The following is a 17,973-nucleotide window of genomic DNA, read 5'->3' as shown; positions in this document are numbered from 1 at the left end:
TCTTAATGTGCTGGTACATATGAGAATATTTTTTTTTTTTATCAAGAACATATGAGAATATTTAGGAGTGAATGTAATTGAATTCACTAAATAGAATTCATACCTTGAGTTGTAGCCATCTTATTTTTAATTTTATAAAATCTCAATCTTAATTCGCAAAATTTTACAAAGAACATTTACTATACAAAATTTAAATTTATTTTTAAATAATTTTATTATGATGAATCAAAATTTAGACTTGTCAAAACAATACATTTTTCATTAAAATTATGTGGTTTTAGCTTTAAATTACATGAGTTATTTCATTCTTAATTTTATAAAGAGTTCAATCAAAATATAATATAAATTTTTTCTAGCCCATATTGGGCAATTCTAGCCATTCTAATAATCGTTAACTATTTTACCAGCAAAAGTGTTAGTTAAAAATAGCTTCTAAATTAACTGTTAAACATAAAAAATAGTGATATTATCATTTTGATCTTAGTCAAAATATTAAACACTTTTTTAAAAATTAAAAGAGAGTAGCATTTTATGATCCACTTACTCAACCTCTAAACATTAGTAACTTCGTAGGTATTAATAATTTAGATGCAGAAACTAAGATCCAAACTAAACCGAATTGAATCTAGCTTGATATAGACAGTAATTGCTTATAGTTGTATTCAAAACAAAACTTTAACAGTGAAGTCTGCGGTCTTTAGCAGTTTAACACTTCAGTGGTACTGTGAAACACTGCAGAATAAAATCTAGCTTGAAGGAACAGGAGTCGCATTTAAAAATAAAAATTAAAAGAAAAAAGAGAAAGATCCCAACAAGGAAGTCTCTGCCCCTACCTCAAACTCCAATGGGGTGCTGCCCCCTACTTGTCCCGTTGCCATTACTAATGGCAACACTTCTTGTTTTAATCCATCTCTAATCAGCCCGTAAGAGTGATACTACCAAGTAATGCAATAACGACGCATACAACTTCATTCACTCCCCATTTCAACTAGAGAAACAGTCCAAAGCATTCTTCTTTTTCTTTTTCTCCTCTTCACCCACTTTCATGCCTGATGTGGAGGTATACAACCCATTTTCTTGGTCAAATGGAGAGCCAAAACATCAAATGTTATGCACATACTACAAGCAAAACACCTGCACATTATGTGCACAAGAACGTGTGTCTGTGTGTGCACGCTTGAGAGAGAGAGAGAGAGAGAGAGAGAGAGAGAGAGAGAAGCAACTCTTGATTAAACTTGGCAAAAAATAGCATAATTCTGCAAAAGAATTGCGAGCACGTAAACCATATTAGGCAAAAACTTCACCCCAACCATCTCCACAATTACAAACTTATACCCAATTCTCCCAGAGAAAAATACCATTTCTCCCTATGTACATCAACCCCAGCAACACAAACTAATGGAACAAAAGTCTTGAATCTACCTAGTGTTCCTTTTTTAATCTCCAGATGTACTCCTTCACCCTTTCCCCAGATTTTATTCATTTACACATGATGTCAGAAGCAAAATCACTTTCAAAAATACCCTCTTCTTATCTCTCCTGTTTACCCCAAATAATATTTGAAAACAAAATGGGGGGGAAGTACTTAAAAAAAAAAAAAAAAAAAAAAAACTAGATATGATGCCCAGATCTTAGCAAGTCACCTTGGATCTGGCTGTGATTCAAATGGCCACAACGGTTGGACAAGCCTCTGAGCTGATGGACTACCAAGTAACATAGCCTGAGATCGACTCAGCATCTCTGTCATTGATGGGGTTTGATAAGCCCGAACGAGACTTGAACCATCAGTTGAGTCTCCTCTTGCTGTTGCTCTTTGCCATGAGTGTGAGCTCAGACCTGAAAGAATATAAGCTCTTCCAGATGCTTCATATACATGCCTACTTGCCATCCTCTCTTGCATCTCCTTGAGCTCCGCATCTAATGCAATGCATAATCGATCATGGGATTTAGCTGATATAGTTTCTGACAAAACCCTTTGGCAATTTTCAAGGATAGAAACTGCACCAGCCAGATCTCCCTGCTCAGCTGCAGTTCTTGCCTGTGACATTGCCTCAGCTGCTTGAAGTCTGTTGTGTTGCCTGTCCACTTCGATTGAGACGGCTGCTTCTCCAGATATTTCAGGTCTCTCAAGCCTAACTTCTTCAGTTTCTAATGTTGCCATTTCTTTAGTTAGAGGATCCTTGTAAACACATCTCACCTTCATGAGTGGTGTTTGATTCCCGGAAGACTCAGCTGGGACATTGACTGAAACCAGAAAATCCCTCTCTTCATCAGCATACAGATCTCCAACATCAATAAATCCTATGCGAGCATCAGCCATCACACGACTTGGATAACTTCCTGCTTTCAGTGAGCCAAGGTGGATACTTGGGTGCACACACTCCACTCCCACCTGCAGCTCCTGCACCACAACACTTAAAAGTCCCCCAATGCATTGTGCAAATGCGTCCTGGATCACAGCTTCAGTCTCAATGAAAGAGAAGGTGCCTCCTGAAATTTCTGAAATTGAATGCATTGATGAAGCATCATGATCTGCACCAAAGCCAAAAGCATGCACTGGAATCTGGAACCCTGCTGTGTCACCACCACGAATAGGCAAAGGGAGAAGCAACTGATAATTTGGACAAGGTTGGTTACTACCAGAACCACTGACAGTGTAAGTATCCTGCCCATCTGATAGCAGTATTACACTTGCCACAGGATTCTTTTCCCTTCTGTCTTCCATTACTTTTGCTCCCTTTCTCAGGCCTTCAGCAATGTTAGTTCCACCATTTGCAACCAAAGAATTGACTGCTTGAAGTGCCAGCTTCCGGCCTGTATCAGACATTCGACGGAGGGGAAAGAGGCGGGTGGCAGTGGAAGAGAAGGCAATAACTGAAAGCCTGTCATTGGAGCCAAGGTTCTGTATTACAAACCCCATGGCTCGTTTTAGCAATGCTAGCTTTGTACCTGCCATGCTACCACTGATGTCAAGCACTGTGACTAGGTCGACTGGGGCACGAGGAGTTTGAGAGAGTTGAGGCAAGCTAGCCTGGTTTCTTCTGGGATCTTGTCTTATAATTGTAGCAGCAGCTTTAAGATTGACCAAGACAGTGAAGTTATCATACAACTTGGATCGTGATGCAGCCGACACTTCTGGGATTGTCTTGATCTCTATAGTTCTAGCAAAAGTGTAATCTGCAGCATTTTTATTTCCAGTACTTCTATCAGTGAACACAGGTTGGAGATCTAAGGATTCATCATCGTCAAATACACTAGGTTCAGGAGATTGAAGTAATGGAACAATGTGCCTTCGATTCAAATCTCGACGAGGAGGAGGTAACCGACGAACCACAGTCATCAAAGCATCATTTCGAGGCCAACCTACTGCATTGATGGATCCTCTTCCGGGCAAAGGGTCCAAACTGGGAGCCTGCAAGGGGATTTCTTTCCATTTTGCTCGGCAAACTGGACAAATTTGGTTACCATGTTTTACATTTGAAGCAATGCAATGGAAATGGAAGGAATGTGAGCACTCAGCAGTGAAAATAGCATGTCCACCTCCTTGTTTCATCTTGGTCAGGCATATCGAGCAGGTTTGCTGAAATTGCAAAATAAAAAACGAGACAAAAAGGAGTAAATATGGCATGCTGAAATTGCAAAATAAAAAACAAGACAAAAAGGAGTAACTATGGCATAAAATATAAAAAGAAAATAAACTCACAATATATATTCAGGATCAGTTGCATCGTGGATAAGAAGAATATATAAACACATCCAATCATGAGCATGCGAATCCCATGCATGGTACACCAAAAATCTCATAGGAAACATTCATCTTGTAAAAGAATCCATTGACATACAATACTAAAGAGAAAATCAGATACGAACTCCTAAAACTTTTTTTTCCAGGCTGGCAGGACTGTTTTCTACAAACCTACTACCTACGAATCAAATTCAGTACTTAATAACTGACAGGGCTCAACTAACAGTATTTTACGAAAAGCCGATGACAATATCGAGCTAGTATGAAATTACCATATCTCAGGAAAAACCAAATTAGTAAAGTACTTAATCCTCATGCATGTAATGATAAATTTCCAAGCCTAATCAAAAGATTCTGAATGCATAGCAAAATGAATAAACAATTGACAAAACAGCAACATTTAAAATCCCATGATTAATGCGAAGAACCTTTGATTGACTAGTTAGTTTTAGATTAATCTCCTAGAATTTGTGTTTAAATTGGTGAGTGGCTGCATAAGTGAGCCTAATTTGAAATAACTAGTTCTCCTATCATAATCTAGAAAACAAAGCATATTATGGTATGGGCTTACTTACCCCTCAAACCACCACCAATTTTAATCAGATTATCATATTTCTACAGCATCCATCATAATTTACAGAGCATCACAACAAAGCAGCATACCAATTGAGTCCTGAGCCAGCAAAGGCAGCATAGAATAATTTTGTAGCCACTTTTTAAGTTGTTACAATATTAGCATGCATTTCTTCTACACCACCTCAACCCCCTCACCTCTCTCTCTCTCTCTCTCTCACTCTCTCAAGAAGATGACAATAAACTCTGTCTCTTAGAATTATTTTACCCTGGTCAGACAGCAATAATCACAACAGAATAAGCTGTATACATGAATAGTTTTGAGGCTCTGGGCCAGGCCGCCAGAACAGAGAAAGGGATCAGTAATAGTAGTGAAAGAAGTCAATATTAGGTATCCAACATATGGGCACACCGCACTCAAGATAATATGGAGTTAAAAATAAGAGAGTGACTTTTGAAAGGTTATCAAACAATTATTTTATGATACAGATGAACCAGGCCTCTCAATGCAAATAAGACCTATATATCAAAGAAGGGAAAATCATATGTTGCTTTATGATGTTTCCTTTCTTTTCTTTTCTTTTCTTTTCTTTTACTTCTTTGATGAAATTCACACCTAGAAAGCTTGCAATCAAACAACCAAACAGCTCAAGCCACCACACAAGCTGCTTTTCTTCCTTCCAAGGGAAAGGGGAAAAGGAAAGATGAAACCTGTAGTTTTCTTTTACTGTTAAGACAATTGAAAATGGTTCAGAAAATGACATATTTACTAACCCCACAAGGTCAAAGAGTGAGAAGCAACATGACCTCAGCCAACCACCTCAATAATTTCAAGTACTGCTTAGAAACAGCCAAAACTGCTAATAAAATATTAGCCTAAAGTACATAGATTTACCATTCAATTCTACAGTTCCTCATTTCTATTTTTTCTCCCTTTGCCTAAAGATGACATTCAAGCAAAATTAAGGCGGCAAAAATTCAGATCAGAAAGAATTCTATATAATAATTTTAAAATCTGTAAACTGAAATCAACAAGAACCGATATTGCTACAAGATCATTTAACTTCCTATCAAATCTATCCTCTTTCAACTGTCCATGTTTGAGAAAAATACAAAGAAGATAAATGCTTCTAAATTTCCTAAGCCCCTTTTAATAGCTGAAAACGATGTAGGAATAGGAAAAGTAAATCAAAATCTAGGAAAGAAGACATTTCATTATGCAATAACCAAGAAAAGGAAAACCTTCACTCAAATGATAGAAATACAACAACTTGGCAATAAAATATTTAAAGACCCAACAGCCAACAGGAAACTAGAATGCCCATCACGCATAATTACATAAAAGCTCTAGTAATAACATAATCAGTAATGAATCATAAAATATTTAACTTAATTGAGCTGAGTCCACTTCTTATATTCTTTGAAGCCGAAGAATAAAAATTCCAGAACTTCATCCGACCCACCTCCCACAAAAAAATATTTAAAAATGAAGAAGAAAAAGAAATCTAGCGGCAGAAGAACGAAGCAAGATTCAAAACCACCAAACTCATCCAACAGTGACATACAAAACTTAGAAAATTGAACCAATATAAATCCCAATATCAAAACAATCAAGCATATCAACTTTCAGAAATACCAGTACCCATGAAACACAAGGTCGAACATAAAGAACAACACCCAAAAATCCGTCTCCCTTCCTTTATCTCAATCTCAACTCGGAACTAATACAATCCATGAAAAACCAGAAGCAAATTACTAAAATAAAAGTATTTGCAACCAAAAAAGGTTCAAACAAGGGAAAAAAAAAAATTAAACAGACCTTTGATGATTTGCTTCCACTCTTGGACAACCTTAAACCATGTGAAGATGGTGTAGGTGTCATTGGCCTTGAGTCCCAATTCGTAGGTGAAAGCAAAGCAGCATCAGATAGTCTCTCACTTGAGGGTGGCGGTGAATCCTCTAGAGTTCTTGGTACATACGTACAAAGATTTAGACGCAAAGCTAACTTTGGTTTTCTCCATTTGCTTCCCATTTTACTTGAACTTCGACTTCAAAGTGAAATCTTTCCAAAGATTCAAGAAACGTAACAAGAATCCAAGAAGTACAATTTAACAACTCAAGAAACCAAAAGCAAGAATGAAGAAAAAACAGATCTCAAAATGCTTTGAGCCAAGCAGCTTTCTTTATTTTCTTGTTTTCTGGTTTCTTCTTTCTTGGAATGGGAGAGATAATGGGTTTTTAACAAAAGTGCAATGGAACACGAAAACCAAGAGGGGGAGAGGTCTAATTTTGCTCTACTTTTTCAAGAGGGAATTGTTTTGAGGGCATATTTCATAGAGAAATGTGGGTTTGAAAGGCTGAAAAGATGTCAAAGGAAGGGACTGAGTCGCAACGGACGGATGGGTTGAGAGTAGAGAGCAGACATAGTCTTGACAATGGTGTTCTTGACCGCCATTGGAGAGAGAGAACGAGAGGGAAAGGTGGATTCTTGAGAGAGTTGAGAGAGGATTTTGACCTTTGGTGGCGTTGTTGGCTTAATCAGTAGTAAGAAGAGAAGGAAATAAAAGCACGTTTTGGTTGCTTTATGCAATAATTCACCATTCTATTTCTCTTTTACTATTTTGATCCTTCTTTGTATTTATCATTAATTAATTGATTTTAATTAATAATTTATTTTTAAAATATAAAAATACAAATTATTTTCTTCACTAATTAAAAGCATTATAATATTAAAATTGAATTTAAAATTATGAAATAAAAAAAAATTCGTTCCTGCTTTTCATATGCTTTTTAAAATAAATATTTTTATTTATCATTTTATTAAAATTTACAAACCACCTGTGTTTTAAGCTGAAATTATATTATTTTTAGATTTATATTAAATTTAATTTTTCAAATATCATATAATTTTAGCCATTTATTATTGGGTCTAAGATTTATTACTTTATAGCCATTTGATTTGATTTGATTATATTCAAATCAATTCGTAAGAGAACCAAAATTAGATTATTAAGTTGAAATTGAAATCGAAGTCACAAGACCATGTAATTTCGATTTCTTTAAATTTTGAATCGAAATCATCGATTTTAGATTAATTTCAATCTCAATTAACTTATTAACAAAATCTAATTTTAGTCATTTATTAATAAAAAAATGAAACCACGTAATATTTTTTTCATATACTTTCTAAATTTTAAAGTGAAAATGTTTGTTTATATATATAAAAAAAACTATATTAAATAAGGCTAATCGAATTAGTTTCATTTTAATTTATTTTTTATTATAAATCTAATTATTAGTATTAAATAATGTTTAACTTAATTTTTTTATAATAATGTTAAAAACTTAAAAATTATTAACTAAAATTTGACAATAGTATTCACCATTAATTTCCACTTAGACTAATTAAAAAATAATAATTTTATTTGAAACATATAAAATATTTAAAATTTTAGTTTTACTTATTTTCTTTTAATTACTAGCGTATATAACAGGTCTGTTCGGCAATATTAGTTGTTCTAATAGTTATTATTTGTTTTAGTGGCCATCAACTGTTTTACTAGCCGTTAGCTGCTAGATATTAACTGTTAGTGGTTAGCTGTTTATATAGCTATTAAAGTAAAAGTATTTATTAAAAATAATTGTTAGATTGACTGTTAAATATAAAAATAGTGATAAAATCTTATTGACTTTAGTTAAAATGCTCCATCAACCTCTAAAAGCTAAGAGGAATAACTTTTCATGAACCGCTCTCTCAATCTCTAAAAACTAGTACAAATACTATGTAACCAAACAGTATAAATAAGATATTAGTGTTTTGACTCTGGTCAAAACACTAAACGTTGCCTTAAAGAGAGCATGGAGATTATGGATAATATGCTTGAAGCAAGTATAGAGATTATGGATAATATGCTTAAAACAAGCTTGAATATTGGAAATAACATGTTTAACACAAGCACAAAGAATATGGATAATATGCTTAAAACGAGCACGAAGATTAGGAATAATATAGTCAAAGTGAGCATAGAAATTAGGAATAGCATACGTAAAGCAAGCATGAAAATTAGGAATAACATGCTAAAGTAAGTATGAAGATTATGGATAACATGCTCAAAGTAAGCATATAGATTAGGCATAACATGCTCAAAAGTGAGCATAGAGATTTTTCATATCATGCTTAAACCAAGCATAAAGATAATGGATAACATAGTTAAGTGAGCATTGAGATTAAGAGTAATTGAGATTAAGAGTAACATGCTTAAAGCAAGCATTGAAATAAGGAATAATATGCTTAAATGAGTATGGAAATTGGGAATAACATGCTTAAGGCAAGTATGAGGTTGAAAAACAATATGCTTAAGCTAGCATGAAAAATAGGTTTAACGTGCTTGAATGAGCATGAGGAACATGTTTGAACAAACATGGGGATTAGGATCGAGTTAAGTATAAGATGAAAAGGATCAATATATTTAAAATTTAAAAAATAATTGAGATTTCATTATAAAAATAAAATTAATTTTATTAGATAAAAGCTAATTGCAATTTCAATTTAATTTATCATTTTTTAATTATAAATTTTATTATTGATATTAGATAATTTTTTTAATATATAATGCTTTGTGATAATTTATCCTAATAATTAAATAATAATTTCAATTACAAGAAATAAAGGAAAATTAAAGAAAATAATAAGATCACGGGCTGAAAAATGAATTTTTTTTATCAAAGAGAAATGATTATGACTTTTTATAATTTATTATTATTATTTCTTAAATTTTAGCATAATATTTATGACAATGCCTTGAGCATATATACTTATTATTATATTTGATATCATGTATATTTTTTTTAATCATACACCATCTCTTTTTAATTGCAATTATGATGCAAAGATAATATTCTTACATTTTTATTAACGACTATTTAAAGGAAAATAAATAATAATAATGATAATAAATTAAAAAATAAAAATTTAATTTAATTTTAATAAGCATATAATTATTCAAAATTTTAATATAAATTTAAATTGCATTTAAGATAATCGTTAAGAAATTATCATTAATAAAATTCTATAATATAATTTTAAAAATATAAACTAAAATAATAAATATTATATTATTAAAATAAAATAATAAATAATTTATTTAATGCATGGATAAAATAATTAATTATTATATTATATGTGAAAATGATTGGATCGTGTTAAACTCTCTAACATGATATTTCAATTATTCATATTATATTAAATTTACTTTTTTTTTTTCACAAATTATTATTGAAAGCTCACTTTGGTCAATGTGTAGAAGGAACCAATAAATAATATTTATAATTTATTAAATAGAGTTAATTCGGTTTATAAAATTTATTTAGCATTTTTATTAAGTTGAGAACTCAAGCCTTACCGATCATCTCTCTTAACGGATGATCTAAAAATTTTACTATAAATAAATTTTAAAATTAATTAAATCAAAATCAATTAATTTGATGAAATTCAATTTTAAATCAAAAAGAATTTTTTTTTAAATTATTAAATTATAATTATTACATTCAATTAAATTTAATTTAAATCAAAATATAAATCAAGAAATATCCTATAATTTAATTTTAATCTCCTAAATTTTAAATCAAAATTATTAATTTTAACTCAAACCAATTGAATTTGTCACGACCCAACCTATGGGCCGGACCGGCACTAGAACCTGGGCCAGTCTAAAGCCCCCGAGGCCCGTAGTAAGCCTAACTATTCATTAACCCAACTCTAAGGGTCCATTTGGGCCCAATTTCAAGAAAACAATCGGACAGAGTCCGGCCATAAAATGGACCTTTCAACGGGGAGTTATTGACTCACCGGACCTGTAAACATAATAATAATCAATTGGGGAGTTCAGCTCACCCTCCACATACTCATATCATAATAAAAATAAATGAGAGCTCAGCTTCCTCATCCAGTCCATCAAACATGCATGTGATAATAATTTTATAGGTCCAAAATAAGAATTCACATTACAGACCCAATTTAAATAAATATTTCTAGCACATGCGGAAATTCTAGGAGTAAATAAAATTACACAAATATTGATAGACAACCTGCGAAGGAGAAAAGCAGGTTAACCATAATAAAATCCTCAAAAATATTGAAGTGAGCGTGAGAGTAAAATATCAATTTTAACCATAATCTCTATAACTATCTAAAACTAATGCACCTGTGGAGTGAAATGCAATAAATTCACATCATAACAGCAAAAAGGTAATTTGGAGCACTCACACACCCAATAGTATCAATCATAATATATGGGAGTTGATCCCTATCTGACTCTCTTAAATCCAACTCGTGCCGAAGAACTCGACTTTCGCAATAAACCAAATCGGGTCTGAAGAACTCAAGCCGTGACTACCCCCAAAGGATCGGGTCCCAGCGAAGAACTCAAGCCGTGACTACCCGTCCTATCCATAGTCCACACCACATCACACGCACGCCAACGCACGCACACTGCTCCAAATTACCACAACAACATACATGGCACTTTCACAGTTATGAATGCAACATAAATCGTGCCTAGGATTTATCTACATAGATATATGCATATAAGTGATGCATTGGCATACTTAAGCATATAATAATATCGAAATTACAATTAAAATTAATATTTTACTCACAGACTTGACATGGGCGGAGGAAGAAGGCTCACCTGACAATTATATTACAATTATTTAATACAAATGACTCAATACAAATCATGAAAAGACCAAATACATCATAAGTCGTGCCGAAAATCCGGCAGAGTCTCCCCTATACCTAGGACCTACCCAACCTGCAAAAGGGCTCAAAACACACTTCTATATTCGCAACTCATATATCCACAACTCAATCACATCACACAGCCCCTCCTGGGCCCATCAAATCAGTCATCCATCACAATATGTAAAATTTCAATTTAGTCCTTATAATTAATCAATTTTGAAAAAACTGCCCAAACAAGCTTTAAAAATTCTAAAACTTTGTCCCGCGGTCCTTATCAATATTACTAGGCTATTACAAAAAGAATCATAATTTTCTGAGCTACCACGAATATTTTATGAATTTTTTATCCTATTTAAGCACTAGAAAATTATGAAAAAGTAAGGTTCGGGTTTACCTTTGTCAATTCCAACTTCGGGAATACGCTCGGGATGTTTGACAATGGGGGGGTAGCCAAAACCTCGGTCCAATTCGAAAACTTTTCCGGTAACGGGTCTGTCTGGCCGGAAATTCACAGACCCGGACAACTATCGAATTTCCGCGAATTGAGGATACCTACATGAAGCCCACAACACAGGGGTTAGTACATAAATTTTTTGAAATTTTCTAAGCTCATTTAATGCTCGGAAAAAACACTGCGAAGTTTCGTGGGACCCACCGAAAAACGGTGTCGGAAAATTTTGAAATTTATATCCCCGTGAAGCTCTCGACGAGTGGAGCGCTCTGATACTCTCGGTTTTCTCGTGGGGTTCACGGTTTGTGAGAAATCTAACCCGAAAATCAAAATGAGCTAAAACTTCCCGGGCAAAAATTGGACAAACTGCTCGATGGATTTCGGTGTTCTTGGTGTCTATGGAAAGCTCTCGACGAGTAGATGAGTTTAGACACAAGACCCGGTCCAATTGGTGGCTGGATCGGTCGGATTTTGGCCGGGAAGACGAACCATCGCGTGGGCAAGGGAGGGGCGAAGTTTCCATTTGTTTGGGGCCGTGGGAAGGGGTGGGGGCGGTGAGCTGGAGTGGCGGGGAGGTGGGGCATGAGGAGAGAGAAAACGGGAGAAAGAGAGAAGGAGGAGGAGACGCGCGGGGGAGAAAAAGAAGAAGAAGAGGGAGCCGGTCTGATTCGACCGGTCCGATCCGGTCCGGTTCGATTGGGCCGGTTTGATTCGGAATATAAAATTTTGAATTTTTACTCTGCCTCGGGACCGAAAACGAGGTTCAAAAATTCTGAAAAAATTTCAAAAAACTCAGAAAAATTCGTAGACTCCAAATATATGTTTACTTTTGCCACGTGGTCTTTAAATTAATTTTTAAAAATCATCAAAATTTATATTTTCGAAAAATCGAACCCGATTTTTAAAATCCGAAAAATCTCAAATAATTTCTTAAAATTTAAATAAAATTAAAATATCAATAATACTCATAAAATAATAAAATTTTAAAATTTTGGGGTGTTACATGACCCCTATTTTGGTTGAATTCGATTCAAATTAAACCAAAATTTTTTTTTAAGTGAGATTATTAAATTTCAATCATTAAATTTAATTAAAATTAAAAATCAAATATCCTATAATTTGATTCTCATCTCCTAAATTTTGAACCCAAATCCTCAATTCCAATTCAAGATAATCACCCCTAATTGCAGTGGATTTTTTTGCCAAATATAAAAAAAGAAAAATTTATTATTTGAAGAGTGTTGGACTTAGTTTACAGGCTAATTTAAACTTATAACGATTTAAAATTTTAAATAATTACGAGTTTAATTAAAATATTTATAAGTGGATGACTGATAAACAATTATTATGTTTAAGTAAAAAATAATTTATAAGTATATTTATTATTAAAATAATTAAAAATTATATTAAATGAGATTTATGATGAACTTTTAAAAATTAAACGAGGATAATATATAAAATACTTGGTTAAATTAACTAATAAGAATAGAGTTCATAAGCACAAAAATAAAAAACTAAATTCCTTAACTTATTTTTTTTAACTTATAAACTTAACTTATAAATTTAAAAATTATTATAAATAAACTAGTCAACCTATTTTTAGAGTTTATAAATTAAGATAAATACTCTTTTAATCTATATGTTATAGCAAAATTAGTAACATATTTTGAAAAATATGTTACTAATTTTGCTATAACATATAGATTAAAAGAGTATTTATCTTACCTAAATTTTGATTCCATCTTACATTTTCATTTTTTTTCTCTATTTTTTTTTTAACTTTTACAATCAATGATACACACTTTCATTCTTGAGTTTTACCATTATAAATATTTTCATCTATAAATTTTATCATTATTAATAATTTTGTTCATCATTAATAATCTTTTAGTTCATTGACTAATAATTAAATTGATAAAAATAGACGAAATGACTAAATAGTAAATGAAATCAAATGTAAAAAACTAAGGCTTCATTTATTTTGTAGGAAATATATTTTTCAAATTTTTTATTATTTAGAACACTCAAAAATAGTTAATGAAAATATTTCTTTTATCAAAGAAAAAATTAATTTGTTTTCCGAATTAATAATCTTATTTATATTATATATATATAATATAAATATATATTATTAATTTAATATTATAATTAAGTAATAAAAAAATATTTTTTAAAAATAATTTATTATATTTTTTATTTTTTTAAACAAGCATAGTCTAAACTGTGGGTACTTTTTTTTTTATAAAAAATACATATAATAAAAATAAAATTTTTAAATTCAATATTTAAAAATTCTGTATGATAAATTGATTGGATGGCTGAGTTGTTAATGCAGTGGGGCTTCCATAATGTAGAATGATTTGAGTCAAAATGGTGGGAGTTCTCTAATGATGTTAATTTGTTTATTCAATTATTTTATTTTATTAGCACATGAGATGATAAGTATGTCACATGTGCACATCATCACCCTTCGTCCTATGTTAACAGGGTTGTTTTGACCGTTCCTATAAGGAGAAAAATATTACTAGCGCTGACCTTTCTAATTAAATGATGTGTGTTTAACTCATGATTATTTTCCGCTAAGTGGAATTAATTGATAGAGTTATTCATTTTAATTAACTAGTTAGCTGTCGTTATGATGCCATTATCTTCTTCTTGGGGGTTATGGGTGTTGTGTTAGAGTATTGAATCTACAAGAAAAGAGAGCACGGGTGTTGTGTTAGAGTATTGAATCTACAAGAAAAGAGAGCACCAGATGAATTAGTTAACTAAGTTAACTACTTATTTGATATTTAATTAAATAATTAAAAATAATGTAGATAAAACTTAATTAATATATATATATATGATGACCTTTATATAAGTTTCGTTGTAGATTTTTATTGAAATTATAAATTTATAATTGAGTATAATTAAAAATTTATTTATTGATTAAATTTTAATCTCATGTATATAGGACTCTGATTATATGGATATTTTTTGATTTTGATCCTTATAAAGTAATATGAGTATCATGAGTGTGATTGAGCGAACAACTTCTTATTCAAGTGTCTTAGTATTTCATAATTATTTAAATAGCATGTTACTTTTTACTCGATTATCCATTATTCGCCCGGTATTATTCTAATAGTTATAATATTATTTAGCGTCAAGTTGGTTGTTAGGGTCAACTTTGGCATTTCAAGAGTCAAGAAACCAGTACTTGAGAATGTTCAAAGGTAGCCCCATAATTTTGAATGTTACAAAACTTAAAAAGAGTTTGATAAATCCAAAGTCCTTCGCATGTGTGAATCTATCATTAAATTTCCCTCTTATTATTTATAATTATTCTGTTTATTTGATTAATTTTGTTTCTAAATACGATCCTATATAAATATTGACTTGACTAAGCCCTTATGAGACTTGCGTTTATAACTATTTGTCTCAGCTTCACTTGAAATTTTATAGTTTTAATGATGATTATCACTAAATTAAAATTCAATTACTCTCATATTTTTAAGATAGAGCAGCATAATTTAATGGGCTTTTGCATATTTTTAAAGGGTATATAATGTAGATTAAACTTAATATCTCATAATTGTACAGGCAATTGTAGGACTAGTAGACCAAACTTATTGGTATTGAGTGATTATTTTTTTATTATTATTAGAGTAGATTATTCAATGACTTTAGATGGATATATTTATTAAAATTTGATAGTTTCCTTTTATGGGGGTATCTATAAAGAGTTCGATGATAAGTTTATCAACCCTTATATTAAATTTTTACATTTAAATTTGTGCACCTCTATGTATAATTTAATTAGCTCTGTGCATATCTCAATACAAATATCTAATCTAATGATTGTTAAATTCATTCTCATATGAGTTTGAGCTTATATTAGATGTACCCTTCTTTCATTTTGTTTTTTCATAATTATCCGTTATTTTGAAAATATTAAGAAGTATTAATTATTTTTCTAATATTACCCTTATATCTATAAACACATACTATTTATATAATTTACTAAAACTCGTTTTTAATTTTTCTCCTTGTTAATTATATGAGATAAAAGTTAATTTAGACCTTGTTCGACAATATTAATGTGACACCCCTTATCTGTTTACAGTGTAGTCAAGCAAGATATATCACACTCGATGCCGAAGCACCCTATCTTATATTACTTTATTCTTTTAATAATTTGTTCTCTTTATATTTTAATATCAATTATTTTTCTAAGGATAAACCAACGAAGTTTTCTCTGTTTTTATTACTAGTTGGCATATTTCACTATTTATCTACTTGAAATTTTCAATAATGTTTTACAATGAAAATATCATTCATACTCATCATATTCATCTCACATTCAATTCTTGCAATTCACATACTTATTTGTACAAATCCATTCATTTTCATACATATTCATTAATTTACATTCCATACATATTAAATATAATTTCCTCGATTGTATTACAACATATGAAATAATTACAATACACAAAATACATAATATGACTAATGTGAGCCCTATCTACATGCATCGTTGAGGAGGTGACACCTTTAAATACTTCAGACATTTTTGTAGATCTAGACTCCAAAAATCCTAGTCTAATGTCCACTGAGTTTTAGCTTCAGTACCTGCGCGAGAAACAAATCCATTGCGCTAAGCATTGCTGCTGAATGGTGCGATAATATAACAAAAAAAATAATACACAATAAAGATAAAATCGAAGCAATATTTGGATGCTCAAGAATTAATTTAATTTCGTGTGAGATTACTAATATTAATTATCGGTTATCCTAATTTGTCCTTCTTTGAAAATGTTTAGTGTATAAACTTTACAGTAATAATATATACAATATTTAATTATTTAACAATATTAAATTTAGTCTTAATTTATTATGAGAAACGCGTTAGTAATATTTATTTACGTTCTACTTTTTTTGCAAATCTTTTTATCATTTCACTAATTTATTTCTGGGTATTTTGAATATTGCATAGTAAATAAAATTTTAAAACTAATTATAGTTTCTTTTTTATTGATTCATTTAATTCACATTATTCTTAATAAATTTCACTGTCCAAGTAACCTATGACAAGCTGACTAAACTGGATAAGCGGGTCGTTGGCACTAGACACCACAGTGTCTTGGGTCATCATACCATGGAACGTGTAAGCTCAGTACGTCAATCATGTATGCAGTCAGTATGGCTAAAAAGCCATGATAACAAATCAGTATGGCTAGAAGTCATGATAACAAGTAATCAGGCATAAAAGTCATGAGTGTGGACATAAAACCATAAATATGGGCATAAAACCTTACGCAGTACTGCTAAAACAATACGGCATGCCAATCTATCCAATCTGACACACGTGTCTAGGCAATACATGGGCACATTAGTACCATTAAGGGTTCATAAGTATCATTATTTCATTATATGTTCCAATTATAATTTATAACATTTTAATTTTTATTACTAGCAGAAGCATAAATTTCTAAATTACCATTCTACATAAATTATGTATTCATCATAATTCATACATTTATTTGATCATTCATATGATCACAATTTTCATCAATGATTCTCATGCACTATTGTACTTAAAACATTCTTCTATGTTTTAGGGTCACTCAAATTCAAAAATCACAATTCACTAATCACATTATATATATTATCAATTATAATGGCTTCTTTAATTTCTTTTATTATTCCTTATATTTTTAGAGTTACTATTCATACATTACTATTCACTCAAATTGTTAACTTTTTGATACATAATATGTATACAAATATTTGATATATGATTATACACATTTTGGTTTCTAAGTTTGTTGGCATTGATTGCCAATTGCAATTCAAAGCCTCCTAAAAGTATTTTTAAAAATTTAGTTTTTGTGTCCTATGTTTACTGTTCTATTGGTTTAAGCTACAGTGATAATTTAGCTAACTTGTCTTCATCAAAGTTGTTCATTTATGTGTCTTCTTTAATTCCTTTTTTGAATCACTCCATTTGGAGTTTTCTAGCTCAAATTATGCTAATTTCTTTAGGGCTGACTGGATTGCTTTCTACCCAAAATTTCTGGGCAGAATTGGTTCTGACAGTTTTGGTACTCTGACTTTGGCTAGCAATTCAGATGGGTTAAGTTCAAAATCTGAGTTGGTGTTCTTCATGAAAGAAATTGTCTAAGCTTTCTATTGATAAAAAATTTAGGTCATTTGGACATTTCTGTACTTAGTTATGACCAAATGAACAAACAAACATTGTTCATTTGATCAATTTCCAAGACCAGCAGGCTAGTTACCTGGATTTGATCAATTTTTAGGGTATTCTAAGTTTATTTTCTGGGCAAGGTTTCTTCATCAAAGTTGTGCCATTATGTGTCTAGTTTTATGTCTAATTGGTCTTGCACCAATTAAATCTATACCTCTCAAGTTACAGCTACCCAAACTTGCTGGACTCATATCCAGCCCTGCAGGTCC

The 17,973-nt window shown here is 31.3% G+C and overlaps 1 protein-coding gene across 3 annotated transcripts; it reads right to left on the bottom strand.

The window, feature by feature from the left end:
* Positions 1-636: 636 nt before the first annotated feature.
* LOC110647552 (E3 ubiquitin-protein ligase WAV3) lies at positions 637-6,852 on the bottom strand. Of its 3 annotated transcripts, XM_058151615.1 has the most exons (4): positions 6,138-6,273; positions 3,704-3,923; positions 1,644-3,580; positions 637-1,076 (listed from the first exon to the last, which is right to left on the bottom strand). In XM_058151615.1, the coding sequence occupies exons 3-4, from the start codon at positions 3,551-3,553 to the stop codon at positions 1,034-1,036; spliced, it is 1,953 nt and encodes a 650-aa protein (XP_058007598.1). In that variant the 5' UTR covers positions 3,554-3,580; positions 3,704-3,923; positions 6,138-6,273; the 3' UTR covers positions 637-1,033. The 3 variants fall into 3 exon arrangements, with proteins under 3 accessions (XP_058007598.1, XP_058007597.1, XP_021657134.2); XM_058151614.1 differs by lacking the exon at positions 3,704-3,923 and having other exon boundaries at positions 6,138-6,852; XM_021801442.2 differs by lacking the exon at positions 3,704-3,923 and having other exon boundaries at positions 637-1,049; positions 6,138-6,852.
* Positions 6,853-17,973: the final 11,121 nt, after the last annotated feature.

This window comes from Hevea brasiliensis, chromosome 8 (genome assembly GCF_030052815.1).
Source record: "Hevea brasiliensis isolate MT/VB/25A 57/8 chromosome 8, ASM3005281v1, whole genome shotgun sequence".
In the NCBI taxonomy this organism is placed as follows: domain Eukaryota; kingdom Viridiplantae; phylum Streptophyta; class Magnoliopsida; order Malpighiales; family Euphorbiaceae; genus Hevea; species Hevea brasiliensis.
The sequence above is the reverse complement of the archived record's forward strand: the minus strand, read 5'-3'. Positions and strand labels throughout refer to the sequence as shown.